This window comes from Pristis pectinata, chromosome 4 (assembly GCF_009764475.1).
Source record: "Pristis pectinata isolate sPriPec2 chromosome 4, sPriPec2.1.pri, whole genome shotgun sequence".
In the NCBI taxonomy this organism is placed as follows: Eukaryota; Metazoa; Chordata; class Chondrichthyes; order Rhinopristiformes; family Pristidae; genus Pristis; species Pristis pectinata.
The window spans coordinates 81,348,429-81,370,173 of record NC_067408.1 but is presented as its reverse complement, the minus strand read 5'-3'; the positions used below and the strand labels follow the sequence as shown (position 1 = coordinate 81,370,173).

General features: G+C 39.4%; 1 protein-coding gene across 4 annotated transcripts in view; it reads right to left on the bottom strand.

Moving 5' to 3' along the window:
- Positions 1-21,745, bottom strand: part of igsf11 (immunoglobulin superfamily member 11) — a 168,905-nt gene that overhangs the window by 59,140 nt on the left and 88,020 nt on the right. Inside the window, exon 1 of one of the 4 annotated variants that reach the window (XM_052014224.1) lies at positions 11,008-11,024. The exons of the other annotated variants lie outside the window; for them this stretch is intronic. Coding sequence (XP_051870184.1) covers positions 11,008-11,017 — 10 coding nt within the window. The 5' untranslated portion in view covers positions 11,018-11,024. Of the gene's footprint in view, positions 1-11,007; positions 11,025-21,745 lie in introns of those variants that run through there. 4 annotated transcript variants of the gene reach the window in all.

Here is a 21,745-nt window from a genome sequence, read left to right as displayed (position 1 = left end):
AGAATCAATTCATGTTTTTCTGTCCAAGTAAAAGCACGTAATGTTGTTTATTGGCAGGAATGAAGTTCAAGCAACAAAGAAGGATTGCAATGGAGCAGTGAACCTCTATAGCCAGAGCCTGAAACCAGGACTTAAAAAGAGACACTAAATAACAAGCTGACTTGCTCACTATTTCAGAGATTATTAGAAACAATATTTTTAGAAACAAAGATGATTAGAAACAATAGTTCAAACTGCATACAGCTTTAGTTTACTTTCAAATCATAGCTTTATTACTCTACCAGAAGAGCACTGCAGTTTATTTATATATAGCATTAGAATGTTGTATCACTGTAGAGATGGTCCTTAGCTAAACCAAGAGAAACATCACATGGGATTAAATTCAGTAACACTCAAAAATAGGTATGGGGATCTGTGTGCATGATTAACTCTCACCCATTCATCACTGTGCAGGCAGCATGCAATTTGTGCTGCCTGATCTTTTAAATCAGGGCAGTGAAGTAGCCATAATGTTTGTTGCAAACATCAGCAAGGGACCTGGTATTGCAAGTGGCTAGTGCCTACTTAAAAGGCAGCTTGAATCCCTCAAAGGGGAGGTACATTCTGGTGGAAAGAAGAGTGAAAAGTGAATCCAGGCTATGAAATTTTCAGTAATGAGTGAATATGCAATACACAGCAGGCCTTGGTGTGATACATGGAGAGGAGAAATATCTTATATCTGCTTGAACTCAAATTGACAAGAAACTGAAATACTCACAAATTATTCTGACTGCAGAAATCCCAGGAAGTGCTTTATATCATTGCTTTGGATGGCAAGAATAAAGCTCAAGCAACAGAGGACTGTAGTGCAGCAGTGCCTCTTTGTAGCTGGAGCCCAAAACCAAGGCTTAAAAGGGGAGACACTAAATAGCAAGCTGATTTGCTCGCTTTTTCAATAATGTTGTATCTCATTATTTCACTGCTCTGAAACAGTTAACTAGCATAATTTCAGTATTACAATAGTAAGACTGCACTTCAAAAGTACTTCTTTGGTTGTAAAGTGCTTTGGAATATCACAATGTCATAAAAGAAAAAATAAATAAATGCAAGTATTTGTCACAAAGTTTCTGGTCATAAAAAATTGATATTCAATTCTCTCAGGCAATTAATTTGGCATTTAGTTTTTAAAATAAAAACAATATTTTTACTACCTTTTCAAAGTTTAACATTTCACTCCACCCATTAACCTCATTATTCCACCTTTTATTTTGTTTCAAAAGTTGCTTCAATCTTTTGTTTTTACTTCCTGGTTTGCTATCTGTGTGAATACTACAATGTGACTGGCTACATACATGACAGCAGCATTGTTGCCTAAAGCCAACGAATGAGAGGAAGTTGTCAGGGAAAGAGAAATCCATTTCAGAGAAATGCTAGATTTTTCTATGTAGCTTTCTTCGAGATCAGCGTGAGCGGCATCATTTTACTGCTGCCTCCAAAATTTGGGGCTCTATGTTCACTTGTACAAAGTTAAGATTACTGTTCGAAGTAAGCAGTTAGAAAATGGCAGCCCTGGTGTCAAATCAGCACCGCATACAAACACATTATCACCATGTCACTGCTACATTTTGCCACATTATTAGGAATGAACACAGTTCCTTTATCACAATGATGCCCTCTGTAATTCCCAATACATTTATAGAATAGGCTGTTCCACTAAATAGACGGAATGTGCTTGATGATTTTTTTTGTTCCATGACTATTTGTGTTATCGCCTTCATAACACTCCATGAAACCACACCACACCACACTGTGAAATAATCCTGAAACAAACAAGGATGATTACATTACAGGAAAGCATGTGCATGGTTTCAAACCACAAGGCAATCACATAGCAAAACATGAGCATCCACATTAATCATGAATGCCTACAGCTGCTCTTGCCTTTTCCCCTTGTGAGATGTGAATGAATATGGTAGTCATGTTTAATCAATTACTTTGTAATTGGTATTGACCAAAGTTGAGACAGTTGTGAATATCACATGGAGCTATAAAAGTTGTTCAAAAGTGGAAACAATACCTTTTTATAATCTTTCAGATAATGAGGCTTTTAAAACATGACAGGAAGAAAATCTTGCCAATATTACGCTTAAAAAGTCAAGATTGCACATAAACAGAAAGCTGTTTTACACATAGTATTAGTTGATAACCAAAACCAAGTAATTAAGTCTCATTAACACACACAACAAAAAAAGTTAAATCAAGGAGGATGTAAAAGGCATTTCATGCAATGAACGTCCTTATCTGATAGGTAATCTACCCTATGTACGTTGGTTCCAAATCTCTGACACATCCTGGAACCATGTACAAAATTTGAAGGGGGATGAATTTGGAGAACATCTTTAACGTGGACAAGTGAACTATGGCAGCAATCAGTTAAATTACAGGCACAGTCAGATACAATGCAAAACATGGTATTTAACTGACGATTCTTGGTCTTATTTATTATGCAGAAATTTCCAAGATTTGTATGGTAATTTTGCAGAAAAGCAAGTAACCTTCCCCAGCTCTAACCAGTTGTCAGCATTCAACCACCTAAGGCATTCCAATGGGCTTCAGCTAAATTTAGCCAATCTGTGAGGACTGCTCTAAGTAGCAGCCTCCCACATGCTGTCAACAGGAACCTGGAATAGAAATGGCTGGGAAGCTGTTGTAAAATTAATTGAATACCCTTAAGTCATTTCCAAACAAAATGGAAACAACGCAAGATATCCAAATGATTTTCTGCTCTTTTGTGATTAGTTTGCCTCTACAATTCCCAGTAAATCCAAATACACAACCTCTCAACCAACATAATAACTTGAGAAATCAGACCAAGGCTGTTCAATCCAGGAATGACAAACAGAATATCTCAGCCACTGCCATACTCAAAAAGGGGAAAAAACAAAAACAAGGATATAGAGTTCACCCCTTTCCCCTCCAGCATTAGGCAAAATAGGATCTCGTGAAGGTCCTGTACTAAATGTTCCTCCACTGAAGGCTGACAGCCTGCATCCTGTGAAGACTTTACAGAGAACAACGAAGTCAAAGTAAGTTTATTGTCATGTGCACAAGTACACGTTTGTACAAGTGTAATCAAAAACTTGCTTGCAGCAGCATCATAGGTACACAGCATTAGAGACACAACATTCACAAGAAAATCAAATTAAGCATAAATTATACACAATTATACAAGAAAGAATACAATTAGAACAAAAAAAACTAAAGTCCATTCCAGTGCAAAGTGGTTAAAGTGTTGCTAAACCGAGGTAGCGATTAGGGTTGTGCAGGTTGGTTCAAGAACTAGATGGTTGAAGGGAACTAGCTGTTCTTGAATCCGGTGGTGTGGGACTTCAGCCTTCTCTACTTCCTGCCTGATGGTAGCTGCGAGAAGATGTCATGGCCCAGATGGTGGGGATCTTTGATGACAGATGGTACCTTCTTGAGGCAGCACCTCATGTAGATACTTTTGACGGTGGAGAGTAACGTGCATGTAGCACCAAGCTAAAGTTACGAAAGTCACAGTCAGGCCAAAGTTCTGGGAACTGCCAAGAGAAACGTTCAATAAAGTGCCTGATGTTAAGAGAGGAAGACAGAAGAGACGAGATGCAGAGTTAAAGGGGTTAACAACAGGGAGCTAGGGTTTGCTCTGATAAGCAAACAGAGATGAATTGAAAGTAGTTTCCCATTCCAGTATAACAGAGACTACTGAGCAGGTCTCACACAAAAAAAACCTGCAGCCCTGGCTGGAGGTGGTGAGTAGGCAGATGTTGAACCTTCTTTAATTGCATGGGCGGATGCAATGAATGTCTTCACCTGATAGGTAATCTAGCCTATGTACTTATGTTCCAAATCTCTGACACATCCTGGAACCATGTACAATGGAGTCAACTAAGACAGAGGGAACAAACTGATGGGATTGTATTGTACATGACAAACCACAGAAAATAATTCATTATGAGCAAGAGCTTCAATGCACTAAAGCCAAGCTGCATTTTAACTAAAAGCCAAGGAAATATTGGAGCAGATGGTCTGCTGCCCAGAGGTTGCTGGCCAGCTGACCTTCCAGTGTGGTTCCAGGTGCAACCTTTCACTGCACTCACAGAAAAGGCATGAGAGTCTCAAAGCCCGGGCCCCCAGGATCAATAGCTGTCAAAGTTGTTGATGAAATTAAATACTTATAAATACCTATGAATTGTTAAAATCTAAATATTTAAACAATCCAAATTTGTTAAAAATTTTAAATACTAAAACACATGCTTAAAACGTATCATACAGTTAAACTAACTGAATTTAAAGGTCTATTTACTGTTCACCAATATACTACTTCTACCCCATTGTTTTATCATAGGGTCACAAAGCGTTGACTTGATTAGGATTACTGTACATGTACCAGGTTTAATCTGGCACAGGTTCAATGAACAGATTTCCTAGCCTGAGCGCCAGAAAGTTTTCGGATCATACTGCCCCATTATTAACGGGTGCAGGATCAGCCATCAGCACAGGTAGCACAGCGGAAGACGATAGCTGCTTAAGCCTGTACCAGCACTGGACTTCGGCACTTCCACAGAGAAAGAGGTAGCTGCTGATGCCTTGCACAAGATCTGCCTCATTATGTTTACACAGCAATAAAATTAAATAGAAATGGCTAGGACCTTGATTTATTAATCCTTGATAAGTTTCCCAAAAGCACCTTGAACACTGCATCCAGTAAAGCACCTATTACACAGAGAATTATACATACAATTCAACAGAAAATATAAAATCTCAGTGACTACATTTCACTACAACCTACAGCAAACTCCATATAGTGAGCACAGCTTGAGGGTGGCAAGAAATTATTTTCTATTTTTTTTTAAGAACAGACGGTATGCAAGACAAGTTTTTCACTGTACCTCAGTACAAGTGACAATAATAAACCAATACCAAAGCAACAGAGGTACTCAGACAGTTACAAACTAAAGTCCTGCAGTTTTGACCAAAAGCCGGCAAGTTTGCTCAAGACTTGACCTGGAGGAGAATAACAGGGATGATGGAAATATGGTGGTAAGTCATTTCCACAATTTTCTGATTGCTGCCTCATAGTTTACTATGGGTGAGATCACTCAAAATCCATCGCAGTAGCAAAATCTTCAGTATTATGAAGAATTAGCAGGATGATAGATTGCTCCAAAAGAACATAGAACGGCTCTCTAGACAGATAATCCATGGAGAAATCAATTGAAGAGAATCGTGAACTGAGAATCACAAAGAATCACAGAGAATGTTTTAAGAGGAACGCAGAATCATCACACAAAATGCTAAAGCTACAGGAGTGGAAAAGCACTAAGATTTAAAGAGTTCAGGTGCACAATTCCAAGTAGGTGGGCAGAATGATAAAACTATAAAATAAAATGCGAGATTGCACAAATAGTGCAAACAGAACAAAGGCACACAAAATTCAAGACAAATAGAAATGCACTGGCAGTAATAAAAGCTGATGTGTTTTATGTGACCAACTCTAGGAATGTCAAGCAAAGGTAGTAAGGAAATTCTCTAGGTCAGCATCAAGGATAGCTAGCTGTAGTTGATTGAAAAGAACAGAGAAACTGGAGGCAGCAATGTGATAGAGGTGGTTAAAAATTATTCAGGGTTTTAATAAATGGGGAAATTAGTGAAAATTTACTGCCAATGTTTGGTGAGTTGGTGTTTAATTGGGAAAACTATTACCCAAAGAATGAAAGGTAACATTAAGAGAATTTTCCCAATAGACAATGTGGTGGAAATAAAATGTACAATTCTTAAACAGGAAATTGGATAAATATTTACAAAAGAAAAATCACAAAGTACAGTGAAACTCCAATAATTCAGAGACACAAGAGACTGCAGATGCTGTAATCTGGAACAAAAAAAAGAAACTGTTGGAGGAACTCAGCGGGGCAGGCAGCATCTGCTGAGGCAGAAAAGTGGTTGATGTTTTGGATCAAGACCCTGCATCAGGACCCAAAACATCGACCATCCTTCTGCCTCCACAGATGCTGCCTGACTTGCTGAATTCCTCCAGCAGTTTCTTTTTTTGCTCCAATAACTTGACATTTGATTGTTCGGAAATTCTAATGGTTGGCATCTAGCTCACTGATTAGTCCACAATGTGAACCAGTGATCCTGAGCATGGCAGAGGCCAGAGTCCTGACTGTGTGCTGGAGATGGAGTTGGGGTTTGGAACACCAGGAGTGAGGAACATGGGTAGGTCTCCATGGAGCTGTGGTCTCGAGTGGTTGTATGTTTCCCAATCCCTTTCAACTCACCTAGAAAATGTATTATACTGTTGTGCAACATGTAAAAGTGAAACATGTATAGGTATTAATAGGAGTAGCATCCAATAATCCAGAAAATCTGCTGGTCCAGTACTACCAAAATCCCAAGGGTGACATATTATCAGATTTTTACTGGATTGGGGAAGTGCAGGGGAATGGCACAGAAGGGGCTCTTCTTTCAGAATCCAATAGAGGAATATGACACAGTTAAACTACACTGCAAACTGACAGGATGACAGTGCAGAGTGATGTACAATCCGTGGATTTTCAGCTGTAAAACACTTAAAGCAAAAATAATGAATCTAAACATGTATAGTTACATTTATGCTGTGTATTTATCCAACCATTGTAATTTGATCCTATTTAAGGAAATCCTCAAGTTCTATTTGGAACCAAACTTACTTTTTGTGAAGTGTCACAAAAATGTAACTAACCTAAAGCAAAATTATCAAAAGATAAGCTGAATCCTGATATCAAATCTAGCCTAATCACAATACAAAGGGAAGGATGAAAGTAAAGAGATTTCGTCTTTATTTTAAGAGAAATACAATCCAAGGCAATAATACTGCTTGAGAGCGAGGATGATGTTAAACTGTTTGACCTTTCCCCTTGTGACTGATCACAGTTGATCCTCTCAAAGTGTTACTGCCTGGTAACAGACCAGAAACTGCACACTGTCCTAGATTATACAAGACAAGCACGTACATACATGCAGAGTTTATAATTCAATGGTCCTTGCACAACATAATTACAGTGTCACAGAAACTCCAACTGCATAAACAAAATTACTTGTGATAAATCGTGGCCTTATGAAAGTGTATGATTGTTTGTGAAACTACAGATTTTACATCTGTAATCAAAAATAAAAGTGGAGGGAACTATACAAGTGACAACTCACTATCAATTTTTATGCTTCTGTAAAAAGCCAAAATCTAACCCCTCTTGTAAAACATCTACAGCTTTGTCTGAAATTCCTGCACAAGAGCTCCACACTTTTGTATCTTGACAGAGGCAGATGGCAGTAGACAACATAGAATCATGCCTGCATTAGGTAAGCCAGTGAGTGTTTCCAACCTTTCTAAGATGGGACCCATGAACAGCTGCATATGATCTGTTTACATGTTACAAATCCCAGACAGAATTAGGGCTGAAGTGCACAGTAGCTGACTGTTTGTTTGAAGATAGAATTACCACAACTTGCACTATTCATTTTAACACTTTGAGAAATTTATCAGATTATCCTCAACAGAAGCACTTTAGCCCCAAGCCAAAAAGCAAAATTGCACAAAGCCAAATCTCACAGGCGATGATTCTATTGGACACTATCAACCACTGTCAGCTCAGCTCATCTTGGACTTTCACTTATGCTTGGCAAAACATGGAAGCCCAAAACCAGCTGGAGATTGGATGCTGGAGCAAGCAACCTCCTACCCTGCCACTGGATTTGTCGGGGTGGCAAGGAGACAGCATCCTTATTCATTATCTTTGTGGTAAAAAAGCCCCAAGCCTATTTGACTATACCTATCTGAACAGCTTTTTAAAAAGCTCTGCATGAGAGACATTTAAAAATAGTTCAGAAACATTTAACAGCAATGAGCCTTCAAAAGCCGTCACGGTACTCCTGTAGCAGGGCCCCAGGCTACACTGCCCAAGAGCTGCTCTACTCAAGGAGGATCAGGATATTTGACCCTCCACACATGAAAAAGGCTAGGGCAAGTGAGCTGGCCAGGTCCAACACAATCTACTTCAACCAAATGGTAAAAAATGAAGATTATTGACCCTTATAACCACACTCCGTTTCAGAATAAGGGGTAGGCTGTTTAGAAGTGAGATGAGCAGAAATTTCTTCATTCAGAGCGTGATGAACTTTTGGAATTCCCCACTCTGGAGGGCTGCAGAGGCTCAGACACTGTGTTCATTCAAAACAAGATAGGTTTCTGGATATTAAGGGAGTCCCAGGATATGGAGGTAGTGCTGTAAACTTGTGCTGTGGTAAAATATCAGTCATGATTTCAGTGAATGGCAGAGTAAGCTCACAGGGATGGATGGCCTACTTCTGCTCCTATTTCAGAAAACCATAGCCAAATCAGTCCAAACTCAGCAATCCCTTCCCTTTTGTGAAACTTCATTCACTTGGATACACAGAATTATTGAACAAAATTATTTGTTGAAATTTCCTCTGAGCCCTGTGTCTGATGATTCACACTGTCAAGCTAAATTAGGGACACACTTGTTTGAGCAGGGAAAATGTACTCAAAGTCCCATTTATGGGACTAGCTGCTTCCCTGCCCATTTATTTCATCTGACCCCATCAAGCAGTTTAGTTTATCTGCTTGAAAGTAATAAGCATCACGAGGATTGATGGAGAGGATCAAAAGGTACAGCCCTATAACCGCAATCCAGTCTCCTCACTGTCTCTTGTCAAAATCATAATAAATGAGTGTTGCAACATTTCATTCAGAACGATTTGTTATTGAACCATAAGTATTATTACATGCCAAATTTGTTAACTTCTAATATCATGGATTATATATAGAGGCTGATCTCACGATCACAGCACTGCAACAGGGAAAAAGACAACATGTGAGTACTGGGCTTGCCTGTGGGGCTAGATGCTGACCGTGATTAATTATCAATTAATCTGAATCATCTTTCTGCACTCCTGACACTTCGCATGTGATGTGCTAAAAGGAGTTAGAAGCAGACTGTTCAATGGAAACTTGTGACCTGCAGATGGGCTGTTCATCCAATGCCCACTGCTCATAAGAAGACCATGAGCTACCCTGGTAGCAGAATAAGAAAAAAAGTTGCAGACACCATGTCACATACCCACCCTTTCTGCAACCATCCCGAAGCAGCTTCAGATTGTTACGTGGCTAAAGGTTTTGACAAGGTGTGTTGTCTTGTACTGAAAAACAAAGTGTGTATAAAGCATTGATGAACGTGACATAGAATAGTGAAACAGAATGCCCGACACTTAGTTAAGGGCAACTCCTACACCCAGCTTTGTGCTAAAGAGCATTCAGTGGGAGAATATAGAACATTACAGCACAGTACAGGCCCTTCGGCCCACAATGTTGTGCCGACATTTTATCCTGCTCTAAGATATATCTAACCCTTCCCTCCCACATAGCCCTCCATTTTGCTATCATTCATGTGCCTAAGAGTCTCTTAAATGCCCCTAATGTATCTGCCTCCACCACCTCTGCCGGCAGTGCATTCCATGCACCCACCACTCTCTGTGTAAAAAAAACTTGCCTCTTATATCCCACTGCCCCCCCCCATACTTTCCTCCAATCACCTTAAAATTATACCCCCTCGTGTGAGCCATTTTCGCCCCGGGAAAAAGTCTTTGACTGTCCACTTGATCTATGCCTATCATCATCTTGTACACCTCTATCAAGTCACCTCTCACCCTCCTCCTCACCAAAAAGGTGAGCCCTAGTTCACTCAACCTATTCTCATAAGACATGCTCTCCAATCCAGGCAGCATCCTGGTAAATCTCCTCTGCACCCTCTCTATAACTTCCATATCCTTCCTATAATGAGGCAACCAGAACTGAACACAATACTCCAAGCATGGTCTAACCAGAGTTTTATAGAGCTGCAACATTACCTGGCAGCTCTTGAACTCAATACCCCAAATTATGAAGGTCAACACACCATACGACTTCTTAACAAACCTATCAACTTGCGTGGCAACCTTGAGGGATCTATGGATGTGGACCCCAAGATCCCCCTGTTCCTCCACACTGCTAAGAGTCCTGCCATTAACTTCGTATTCTGCCTTCAAATTCGATCTTCCAAAGTGTATCACTTCACAATTTTCTGGGTTGAACTCCATCTGCCACTTCTCAGCCCAGCTCGGCATCCTATCAATGTCCTGTTGTAACCTACAACAAGCTTCTACACTATCCACACCACCACCAACCTTCAAGTCATCTGCAAACTTACTACCTCACCCTTCCACATCCTTATCTAAGTCATTTATAGAAATCACAAAGAGCAGGGGTCCCAGAACAGATCCCTGTGGAACACCACTGGTCACCGACCTCCAGGCAGAATACACTCCATCTACAACCACATCTATGGGTGAGCCAATTCTGAATCCACAAAGCCAAATTTCACTGGATCCCATGCCTCCTGACTTTCTGAATGAGCAATCCATGTACACCACATCCACTGCTCTACCTTCAATGTGCCTTGTCACATCCTCAAAGAATTCAATCAGGCTCGTGAGGCACGACCTGCCCCTCACAAGGCTACACTGACTGTCCCTAATCATCCTATGCTTCTCCAAATGCCCATAAATCCTGTCTGTAAGTATCTTCTCCAGTATTTTGCCCACCACTGAAGTAAGACTCACTGGTCTGTAATTCCCAGGGTTATCCCTACTCCCTTTCTTCAACAAAGGAACAACATTTGCCACCCTCCAATCAACTGGCACTACTCCTGTGGCCAGTGAGAACGCAAAGATCACCGCCAAAGGCACAACAATCTCTTCCCTCGCTTCCCGTAATAACCTTGGATATATCCCGTCCGGCCCCGGTGACTTATCTATCCTAAGAAGGACCTGGATATCCAAGTGTGCAAGTCAATAAACGCTCCACAATCAGTGCTGTACAATATTACTGAAGCAAATAAAGTGTTAGGATGTATTGCCTGAACACTTATATAAAAAATAAAAACCACTAACCTATCTTCATATTTATCCTGTGTCAGGGCACATCCTGAATATCCAGCTTTAATTCCCTCCTATGGTACCAGATAAAAAGAGCATCTGTAAAAGATACAGTGAAGGTCTGCTAGATTTACATATAGTTTATGACAGCTGAGAGTGCAAGAAAGTGGTTCAGGGTTTGGTGGGGTCAGTGGAAGAGAAGGATAGAAGAAATACATTACCTTTGGGAGAGCATAGACACAAAAGTGTAAACCCAGATATGGTATCTTTATGCCATATGGCCCTGGTGAGACTGCACATGGAATAGTGTATGTGGTTTTAATCTATATGAAAAGGATGTTCATTTATTGTAAGGGTTAAGAGTGGATGCATGGTTAATCCCAGAAAGTAATAAGATGATGCCAGAGGAAAAGTAGATTTGGATCTATTTTAAAAAGGACAGAAAATTATGAAACAACCCTGTGATTTCTTATTTTTTTTAAAAAAAAGCAGAATTTTAAGTACTGTGAGGTTTCACTTTAATACAATTGCAAACAGCAGAAAAAGTGCTTAAGCAAAATAAAAAGCTCAAAACTTTTAGTTGGCTACATGTTAAAAGGAAAAAAAACAAATTGCTGTAAAAAGCTTTCTCTTTTATGTGGCTACATGCTCATATAATGGGTAAATGCAATGTCCATTCACCGTTGTTAACCAAGTTTTATCTTCCTTGGTTTGTAAACTTAAACAAGAAATGAATCAATATGAAGCATTTTCTATTCAACTTTTTATTAAAATTGAGAGAGGAATTTTTACCCTCAAGATTTCTCAGTACCCTCCTCTCCAATAAGTATGCAATGGGACCCATATTCAATTATCATAATTCCTAGCAAATGCAACAGCACATCACAAAATAGCTTTTAACTCAATTCTGACTTGAATTCACTCAAGATAACTAATGAGACAAAATAACTGCACATCACTATAAAACAATGTCATCTCAAGTTGGTGTCAAACAGAGGCAGACCTTGCAGTTTTTTGATCACTGGGATTCAAAAGCAAGAAAGAGTCATCAAAAGTCATTTTCATCTTGGTCAGCAAAGAAAGCTACCAAGAAAAGGGACAAGCTTAGATGGGCATCTTGGCCGGCGTGGACCAGTTGGGTCAAAGGGCTCGTCTCTGTGCTGTACGACTCTACAAAATGAACTCAACCTGACAGCAAAACTGAGCACACTTTTCTGATTGCCTTCAACTTTCATGGAACAGTTTACGAATGAAATGTCCAATATACTTTCTGGAATGTATTTAAGATTATAAATAGTGCTTTTCTGCATGAGTGAATGAGCAAAGTTAAAAGAAGCAGATGACCCATTTGAGCCTCACAAGAGATCCAGCAGATGGTGCGGATTAAATCAGGGGAAAAGACAACAGCACATCTTTGATGCAAGGGAGGTCAATGCCTCCAAAGATCCATCTGTTTCCAAGTCTGATCTGTGGAGATTTCTACTGTAGGCAAATTGAAACCACAATTAATTTTGACAAATCTCTCCAAATCTTTCCCAATATAGCTGTTTATTTGCCTCTTTAAAATAATGATGCACAACTGGACAGCTCTAATTGAAACAAAATACATAACCTTTATCTTCATTAAAAATAAAACTAAACATGACAAACTATTCCTCATTGAAAGAGCATTATGTTTCATTTCACTTTTAGAGAACATTTAAAGAAAGAAAATTCTATGCTGCTAATTTTGGCAGCTGTTTCAATTCAGTCAGTTCTGTACTTTTATTTGATATCCTAATGCCTTTTTACAATTAAGGCAAGCGGCTTGCTATTAAAACAATCTCTTTTGTACGTCATTTCCTTCACAGACAATTGACATTTCTGTTTATTTGATCAATAACCCTACTCAAACCTGGATTGCCTTTTAATCTTGACACCTTCACTTTTTATTGATACACGTTGGACAATTGCATTCAAATATCACTCCCATGAAGGGACTCCATAGTTGCTCCATTGCCAAATGCTATTCAAACTTTGCAAATATACTATAATGTGGAATCTGATCAGGTTTCAACTGTACACAGATGACACCTAGCTCTACCTACACACCTCCTTTAATTAATCGGCTTGCTTGACCAATATCCATGTGAATAAAAATTCCCAGCAATTAAATAATAGGAAGACTAAAATGGTCGTCTTCAGTCCTTGTCTTAAACAGTTTCTTAATGACCGACTCTTTGGCAACTAACTGATTCCAAACTTGTATCATGTGTTGGATCATCATGCGACTGCCCAGTAACCTACACTGGATCTTCATTAAACAATATTGTGATTTTAAAATTCTCATCCTCATTTTCAAATCCTTACCATTTACTATACCCACATTTTCTTTCAGTTGTCCAATTCCCTGACAAGCCTGTGCATCTTCATTTCCAGCCTCAAGTTTCTCTCTTCTTCTTCTCTGGCTGCAGGCATCTTCTGTTCCAATGACTTCAGCATTCTGGCCAGGCTCTCTGTTGCTGCATCCTGACCTCTGGAATTCTCTCCTTATTCCTTTTTGCCTCCCTCTTACATCCCATAAGCAGCTCACTAAAATCTACTTAAAAATTTCTACATCAAAAAAACTACTTAAAAGCACATAAATACCATTAAGCAGTTAAACATTTTTAAAGAAAATTCATTTAATTCAAACCCAAGTTTATAAATTGTTTCAGCCTCAGGTAGTTGTCAAAGAGTCATTAGTTCTTATTCTGCTGCCTCACAGCCATTTCCCCTCTTTCAAAGAACACTCACAGCTTTAGGTCTAACCTAGTGTAGGGGTCAGCAGCTAGGTTTTCAGCACAACTGCAGCCCACCACAGGACTTCACCTATATTCCAAAAATCAGAGGGTAGCTGCGAATTTGCCTGTGAAGCTCAACGAGCATGTTCAGGACTTTCTAATTCACGCAGGAGGTCCAATATCGGTGGTGCTTACGCTGTAAAAGTGCTAGCTGTCCCACACAGCAGTTTCTGCCTCTGCCCCCATGGAAGGCAACAAATTACATCCATCCTATCACCCCAAGTCTTGGTGCTTCTTGCTGACTATCAAGGATCCTCCATACATTTAAAACAAAAGGTACCCCCTGCCTAACCAAACTTAATCTCATAGCTAAAATGCTCCAGTCCAGGCACCATCTTCACAACTCTCCTTGGCACCCTCTCTGGTGCCATCACAATCTTCCTGAAATATGGTGGCCACAATTAAAGGTGGTATTCTAACCAGTGCTTTATATGGTTTCCCCTGCTCTTATATTCTATCCTTTGGATAATAAATTAAAGCATCCCATATCCCTTCATAACCAACACATCTGCAAATCCTGCCATGTTCAGGTAACTGACGGCATGCACTCAAAGCTTTCTCAGTATCCTATTATTTGTTAGGTAAGCCCTTGCCAAACTCTGTCTGCTTTGGACAGAAATCCTGGAGTCCAGCTTCTGGATGGCCTTGTTCTATCTGCTTGACAAGCACACTTGAGAAACTCCATCAGACACCAAGTCACCTCCAGGTTAATTGGTCAACTCACACTCCTTTTCAATGCAAGGGTTATATATACAGGGCAGTAATCATGTGGGATGGCTCTGGCAGTTGCTTTATTGTCTGCTCCAGAAAGACCTCTATAAGCTTACTGGGATACAGTGGGGTAGTACATATCAATAGTCTGTTTCAACATCCTGCTAGATTTTTCCCCACTTGGCTTTACACAGGCTCCACCACTGCAGGTTTTTCATCATATCCTGTGAAGTGGAGGCCACCATGTGAGGGGATAAGTGGCATGCCACAGCTACCAGCTCATCTTTGCAAATCCCACTGCTGGCCCAGCAAGCTTTGACTGCCCATGTCTTCAGAGTGTCAATGTGTTATTCTCACCCAATTAGGGGGCTAGATAAAGCCTCTATGCAGTCAACCAGCACCACTGGGGTTTTTGAGACATCTGCAGTGCAATCCTAACACTGATGCAGTCCTATTACTAATGCATACAAGAGAAGAAGATGCTAACTAAACTCAGCAGCATAGACTCTAAGTTTCACTTGGCCATAAAGGATCTATTGCTTGGTTTGGTGAATACACAAATCACTAAAGTATACTCCTTGCATAAAGTAATACAGATTTTAAAAAGAAACAATCTTACACAACAGTGCTCAATAAGTTACTCTTCCTCAGTAGTATTGACAAAATAGTGCCTTTGCAATTTTTAGTAATGTAACACTGTGTTTAACACAGTTACTAATGTAACCAGCACATCAAATGCACAGACCAATATTCCTATCATGTATGTATAAGTGGGCAAATCACATCCTACAGATTAAAAACAAACAATTATTTGATCACATTTTTAGAACATAAGAAAAAGCAGGATGCCATTTAGCCTGCTTGAGCCTCTGCCACCTTTCAAGATCATGGCTGATTTTTTTTTAAACCTTGGCACTATTTTACTACTTTATCCCCATATAATATTAGAAAGCTATTGATCTATGTTTTGAACCCTCTCACTGACTGAGCCCCCACATCCCTCCAGGTTAGAGAATTCCTAAGATTCACCAGTCTCTGCGTAAAGACATTTCTCCCCATCTCTCATTCTTTCTTTTTCAATATTTTTATTAATTTCAAATAAGTAGTACAAAAGGCATGAAACAAAGGAAAATGAAAGAAAATGTTACAAAATAGATTGTATTGAATCACACTAGAAATCACAATGCTTCATATTGATAAACAAAAGAGATATCAATTGATATTGATAAGTTGGAATAAATTTATTATATGAAAAAAATCTAACCTTACTACCAAAACCAAAGCTGTTTAATAGCATCCTAAAGACATAGTAGTATTGGCCAATATCCGTACATTAAGCACTACATCAGTTGTTTTGAAAGTAGTTCAAAAAAGGTCCCCATAATATTTGAAAGTCCCGAATAATGCAGTTAAAGGATTTGACTTAAAACTTATTTTAAAAAGTATGGAAAAAGTTTGAAATACCTCTATCCAGAATTTTTCCAAACTTGGATATGACCAAAATATATGGATTAAAGAAGCCTCTCCATTATTGCATTTGTCACAATAAGGAGATATATCCGAATAGAAACGCGATAACTTATCTTTGGACAGGTGAGCTCTATGGACCACTTTAAATTGAAGGAGGGAATGACACGCACATAATGATGAAGTATTAACCAGTTTAAAAATTTGATTCCGGGTTTCCTCAGAAATTGAAATCTGCAAATTGCCCTCCCAAGCATTTTTAATTTTCCTCATCTCTCAACAGTGGCCCGATTCTAGATGCTATGCCCAAGGGAAACATCCTCCCTGCATCTCCCATTGAGCCCCTCCAAGAACTCAATGTGTTTCAATGAGGTCACCTCCCATTCTTCCAAACTCTTTTCTCATGAGTCCTAGTCCATTCAATCTCTCCTCAAATGACAGACCAAGAAACAATCTGATGAATCTGTGCTGCACCACACTACAGCAAGTATATCATCATTTAGTTAAGGAGACCAATGTTGTACATAACACTCAAGGCAAGGTCTCATTAAAGCACAAAACAACTAAGATACCTTTACTCCTGTACTCAAATCCTCCTGCAACAACAGCACATCATTTCTCTTTCTAACTGCCTGTTACAACTGCATATTTCAGTGACTTACATACAAGGTCACCCAAATCCCTTTGGATATCAACATTTCCCATTCTCTACCATTTAAAAAAAAACAACTTTTATATCTCTTACCCGTGTGAATATCTCATATGAAGAAGATCATTGTGTCTGTTTGTGTCTTAGGTATTAGTTAGTTAGCTAGCTTTTAGACAGACCAGTAGCTTTTGATCTGCTAGTTTGTGATCATCTGCACACGATATAGTAGCCAAGATTTTAGTAACGTTAAATTTTCTTGATTTTATATATGTAAACTTGTTTGATACCATCTTCATGTTCCAAAGGTAGGTTCATGGTTCCCGAGTTTATAATGGGTGGGATTCACACTACTGGCCACCAGATCTTAAGGGAACCACTGCTGGCTGCAATACATGCATCAGTGCATTTCGAACTTGCATATCTGCATACTGCACCATGGAAATACAGAACACTCTGGGGGACAAATGGGAATGCACCAGGAACCAAAGGCATTCCATCATCTTCTGAGTTGAAGGATACACTTCACATCTGGCCCCTCAGTTATACATCAGCTATAGCTTGTTAGTCTGGTGCAGCCCCATTCATTTGAATAGTGTCTCCACTCACTGACATCAGAAAATATTCATATTTTCCTTGTGCAATTCTTCCAATGAACAAACACAGCGCCTCACAGTGAGGCCCTGCAGGTTGACAAGGTCATCCATGATGTAAGAGAGTCACACCATGGGGATGTGGGGCCTTGATGAGCAGAGCAAGAACATAACCTTTGAAAGCTAGTTCAGCCATAAAGCACTACTATTAACAAGTATAACAAATAGGCTAATTTTTTTTAAAACATCGATATGCAGAAATCTATTTAAAAATGAATAAATTAATGCTTACCTTTGTCCTTTGCTACCATTCTCAATGAAATAAGTGGAAAGGCTGTCCTTATGAAGTGCCCAACCTAGTACAGAGTGATTGTCCACATCTGCCACTGTAAGTATTCAGACACAGCTGCAACTTTGTGCTCTCTTATTGGACTCAAGGAACCATCCAACATTGAAAAGCATTAGGGATTTCCACATCTGCAATAGAAATACTGATATTGCACGATGTGAATAATATTGGCTTGTTACTGTAAGGAAAATGATAACTTTTCCCTACAAAATCCAAACCAACCAGACTTACGATATATGCAATAGTACTGAAGAGAAGGGCCAGAGATGCTTTGATCTTTGTCAATGAATGCTGATACACTGTCTACCAAATTGTCAATAATGGGTTTGTGTACAATTGGTGAAAACATCCTTCATCCAGAAAACCACGAGATATGGCAAATCTTACAGAATTAAATTTCAAATTAACCACATTAATTGATGTGTTTAGTGATAAAAAGAGCATTTATTACATTTGTTCTGGAAAATAACAATACCTGTACATTCTTAGATCATAGGAGAACATTGCACTGGAATATACAGCAACAAAAAGCATCTGTAGCACTGACACATGAATCCCACTGTTGTTTAGCTAATGCAGATGCCTGACCAAAGATATTCGACAAGGTTTGAAGAAGATGGAACAAGCATTCATAAGACAGAAAACTCTACTTTCAGGATTAACAGGAGATTTTATGCTTATAGCTTCATTATGTAGGTATAACAGTACCACTTTTACTGTAAACTTAACCTCAGTGCATTGGCACTGTAACTGTGCACTGTGGTACGTCATGTTATTAAGTGATATATGACACACAAGAATTTGTCAAGTTGATGCTTCAGATACTGCGTACTTGTATTGAGCAAGATTTTGATGTCAAAAGAACAAAAGATAATGACAGTTATGGATATTGATTATAGATAAATAATGCAGCAGCTTTAAATGAGAGCCAAAAACTGATGTCAGAGATAGTGATTCCAAATGACATTTTGCTACAATATCAAGAGGCATGAAGTTCCTGTATTTGCATTCCAGCTTTAAATTAAACTCAATAGAAAAAGATAAACTCCACATAAGTAAACTTGTATTAGTTGCTGCTTTTCATTGCTTGCTGATTGGAAATTAACTCTAAACTGTTCAGCTTTTCATTCCTGCAGGTATTAATTTTTGTTAGACATTAAGATTTAAAAAAATACATTTTTAAAATATCTAGAATACCTAGATTCATCTAGATATTCCAGCATCTGCAGTTCTTTGCTTCTCTTTTTAAAATATCTTTCTCCATTTCCTTTACATCTCCTCTTCCTTTTTAATTCGATCATTCTTTCCAAATCAATTTCCCTTTCTCTACTCGACTTAATATTGAAATCATTTACATTCAGTCACTATCCTGTTTATTTCACAATTTGATCAATTAAGTTGCAGAGCAGTTTGTCCTGTTCACTCAGATTCCAGAGGCCCCATTTCCATCACACCCCCTCCAAGACCACAACTTTATCAGCCCTGCACTTTCATCAGATTGACACACAGAAAACTAAATAAATTGGATGTCACAGGGCAGTTCACATAAAAGATATCATTAAGTACTCTCTTACTGTTGCTGGGTCAAGCAAAATGAAATCAACAAGTTCCAGAAATTTACTTCTAACTCTTGAGTTCGACCACCATCTCCTGCTCTGACCACTGTTGACTGACGTATGATTGTACATGGTGTTTATTTATTAAGTTCTGGGATGCAAGGTTTTAGGTTTTCATAGTCATGGTTTCTCACCCTCTGTTACTCAGATTTTGAGAGCTTATCATCGTGGATGATCAAATTCAGCGACTAGGCATCCCAGAAACACTTGTGTGTTTTTGATCAGCTGCATCTTCTTCCTCTCAGAAACATCAACTGTTCGTAACTATGGATAACTATCAGACACTGAAACACTTCCTTCACAGGCCGAGCAGTACACAAAGATGGTTTTGTTGCATAAGAACAGAAATCTTAAGGTTTTCAGTAATCTCAAATAAGAGCTCTGCAAAGTAGATAACAGAATGGGACACTGAGTGGAAAAGTGGTAACAGAACAGTTAAAGCAGTTTTATAGGAGAGCTGTGGTTTGCAAACAGTACATCAATGATTAAACAGCTCATTCTAAGTTTAATTCAATATTGACTCTGCATCTCATACACAAGTAACATAATAAATGCATTATGTTTAAATATTCCAACTTAATACAAAGTTTTAAATATAATTGCAATTTCTTTGACTCCGCATTTGGTTCATTTTGTCATTTAATCCATTTAAGGGAAGTAAATCAAGTTCATGCCCATTTAATCTGTGCCTTGTGCCACAACTCCATTCCACTCCCAGCAAAGAAAATTTCTATTTTTAGGTTTTCACAACACCTCAGAAATTATTACACTAAAATTCTCCCTGCATCATGTCTCGTTTTCACGTGATCATCATTTCCCATCTGTGCAAAGTTCTGCATAGAATGCCCATGGAAACTAAACTCAGTTTACATAATTTTATAGAACCATAGAACAATACAGCACAGTACAGGCCCTTCGGCCCACCATGTTGTGCCGACCTTCAAAGCATACCTAAGACTATCTAACTCCTTCCTCCAACATATCCCTCTATTTTAAATTCCTCCATATGCTTATCTAACAATCTCTTGAACTTGACCAACATATCAGCCTCCACCACCACCCCAGGCAACGCATTCCATCGACCAACCAACCACTCTCTGGGTGAAAAACCTCCCTCTGACATCTCCCTTGAACTTCCCACCCATTACCTTAAAGCCATGCCCTCTTGTATTGAGCATCGGTGCCCTGGGAAAGAGGCACTGGCTGACCACTCTATCTATTCCTCTTAATATTTTCTATACCTCTATCATGTCTCCTCTCATCCTCCTCCTCTCCAATGAGTAAAGCCCTAGCTCCCTTGGTCTCTCATAATCCATACTCTCTAATCCAGGCAGCATCCTGGTAAATCTCCTCTGCACCCCTTCCAACGCTTCCACATTCTTACTATAATGAGGCGACCAGAAATGGACACAGTAATCCAAGTATGGTCTAACCAGAGTTTTGTAGAGCTGCATCATTACCTCGCAGCTCTTAAACTCAATCCCACGATTTATGAAAGCTAACATCCCAAACAACTCGCCAAAGCCTTTTCGTGTCCCCTTCTTGCTCTCCTCAGCCCTTTCTTAAGTTCCTTCCTTGCTACTCTATATTCCTCACAAGCCCTATCTGATCCTTGGTGCTTACACCTTATGTATGCTGCCTTCTTCTTCCTAACTGGTTGTTCCACCTCTCCCATCAACTACGGTTCCTTCACCCTGCCATTCCTTCTCTGCCTCACCTGGACAAATTTATCCCTAACATCCTGCAAAAGATCCCTGAACATCGACAACATCTCCATAGTACATTTTCCTTCAAAAATGTCATCCCAATTTACACTCCCAAGTTCTCGCCTTATAGCCTCATAATTCGCCTTTCCCCAATTAAGTATCTTCCTGTCCTCTTTGTTCCTATCCCTGTCCATGACAATGCTAAACGTTATGGAGCAGTGGTCACTGACCCCCCAAATGCTCACCCACCGAGAGATCTGTCACCTGACCCGGTTCATTACCTAAAACTAGATCTAATATGGCATCCCCTCTAGTCGGCCTGTCAACATACTGTGACAGGAATCCGTCCTGGATACACTTAAACTCCGCCCTGTCTAAACCTTTGGCACTAAGCAGGTGCCAATCAATATTTGGAAAGTTGAAGTCTCCCACAATAATAACCCTGTTATTTTTGCATCTTTCCAAAATCTGCCTCCCAATCTGCTCCTCGGTATCCCTGCTGCTACCGGGGGGCCTATAGAATACTCCCAGTAGAGTAACTGCTCCTTTCTTGTTCCTAACTTCCAACCACATTGACCCTTAGAGAGGATCCTTCTACATTATCCACCCTTTCTGCAGCTGTGATAGTGTCTGCAGCTGTGATACTGTGACCAGTATCACCACCCTTCCTCCTCTTTTCCACCCGCCCTTTATCCCTTTAAAAACACTGAAAACCAGGAATATTCAATATCCATTCCTGCCCTGATGTCAGCCATGTCTCTGTGATAGCCACAATATCGTAGTCCCACGTACTTATCCAAGCTCTCAGTTCATCACCCTGATGCTTCTTGCATTAAAGTAAAT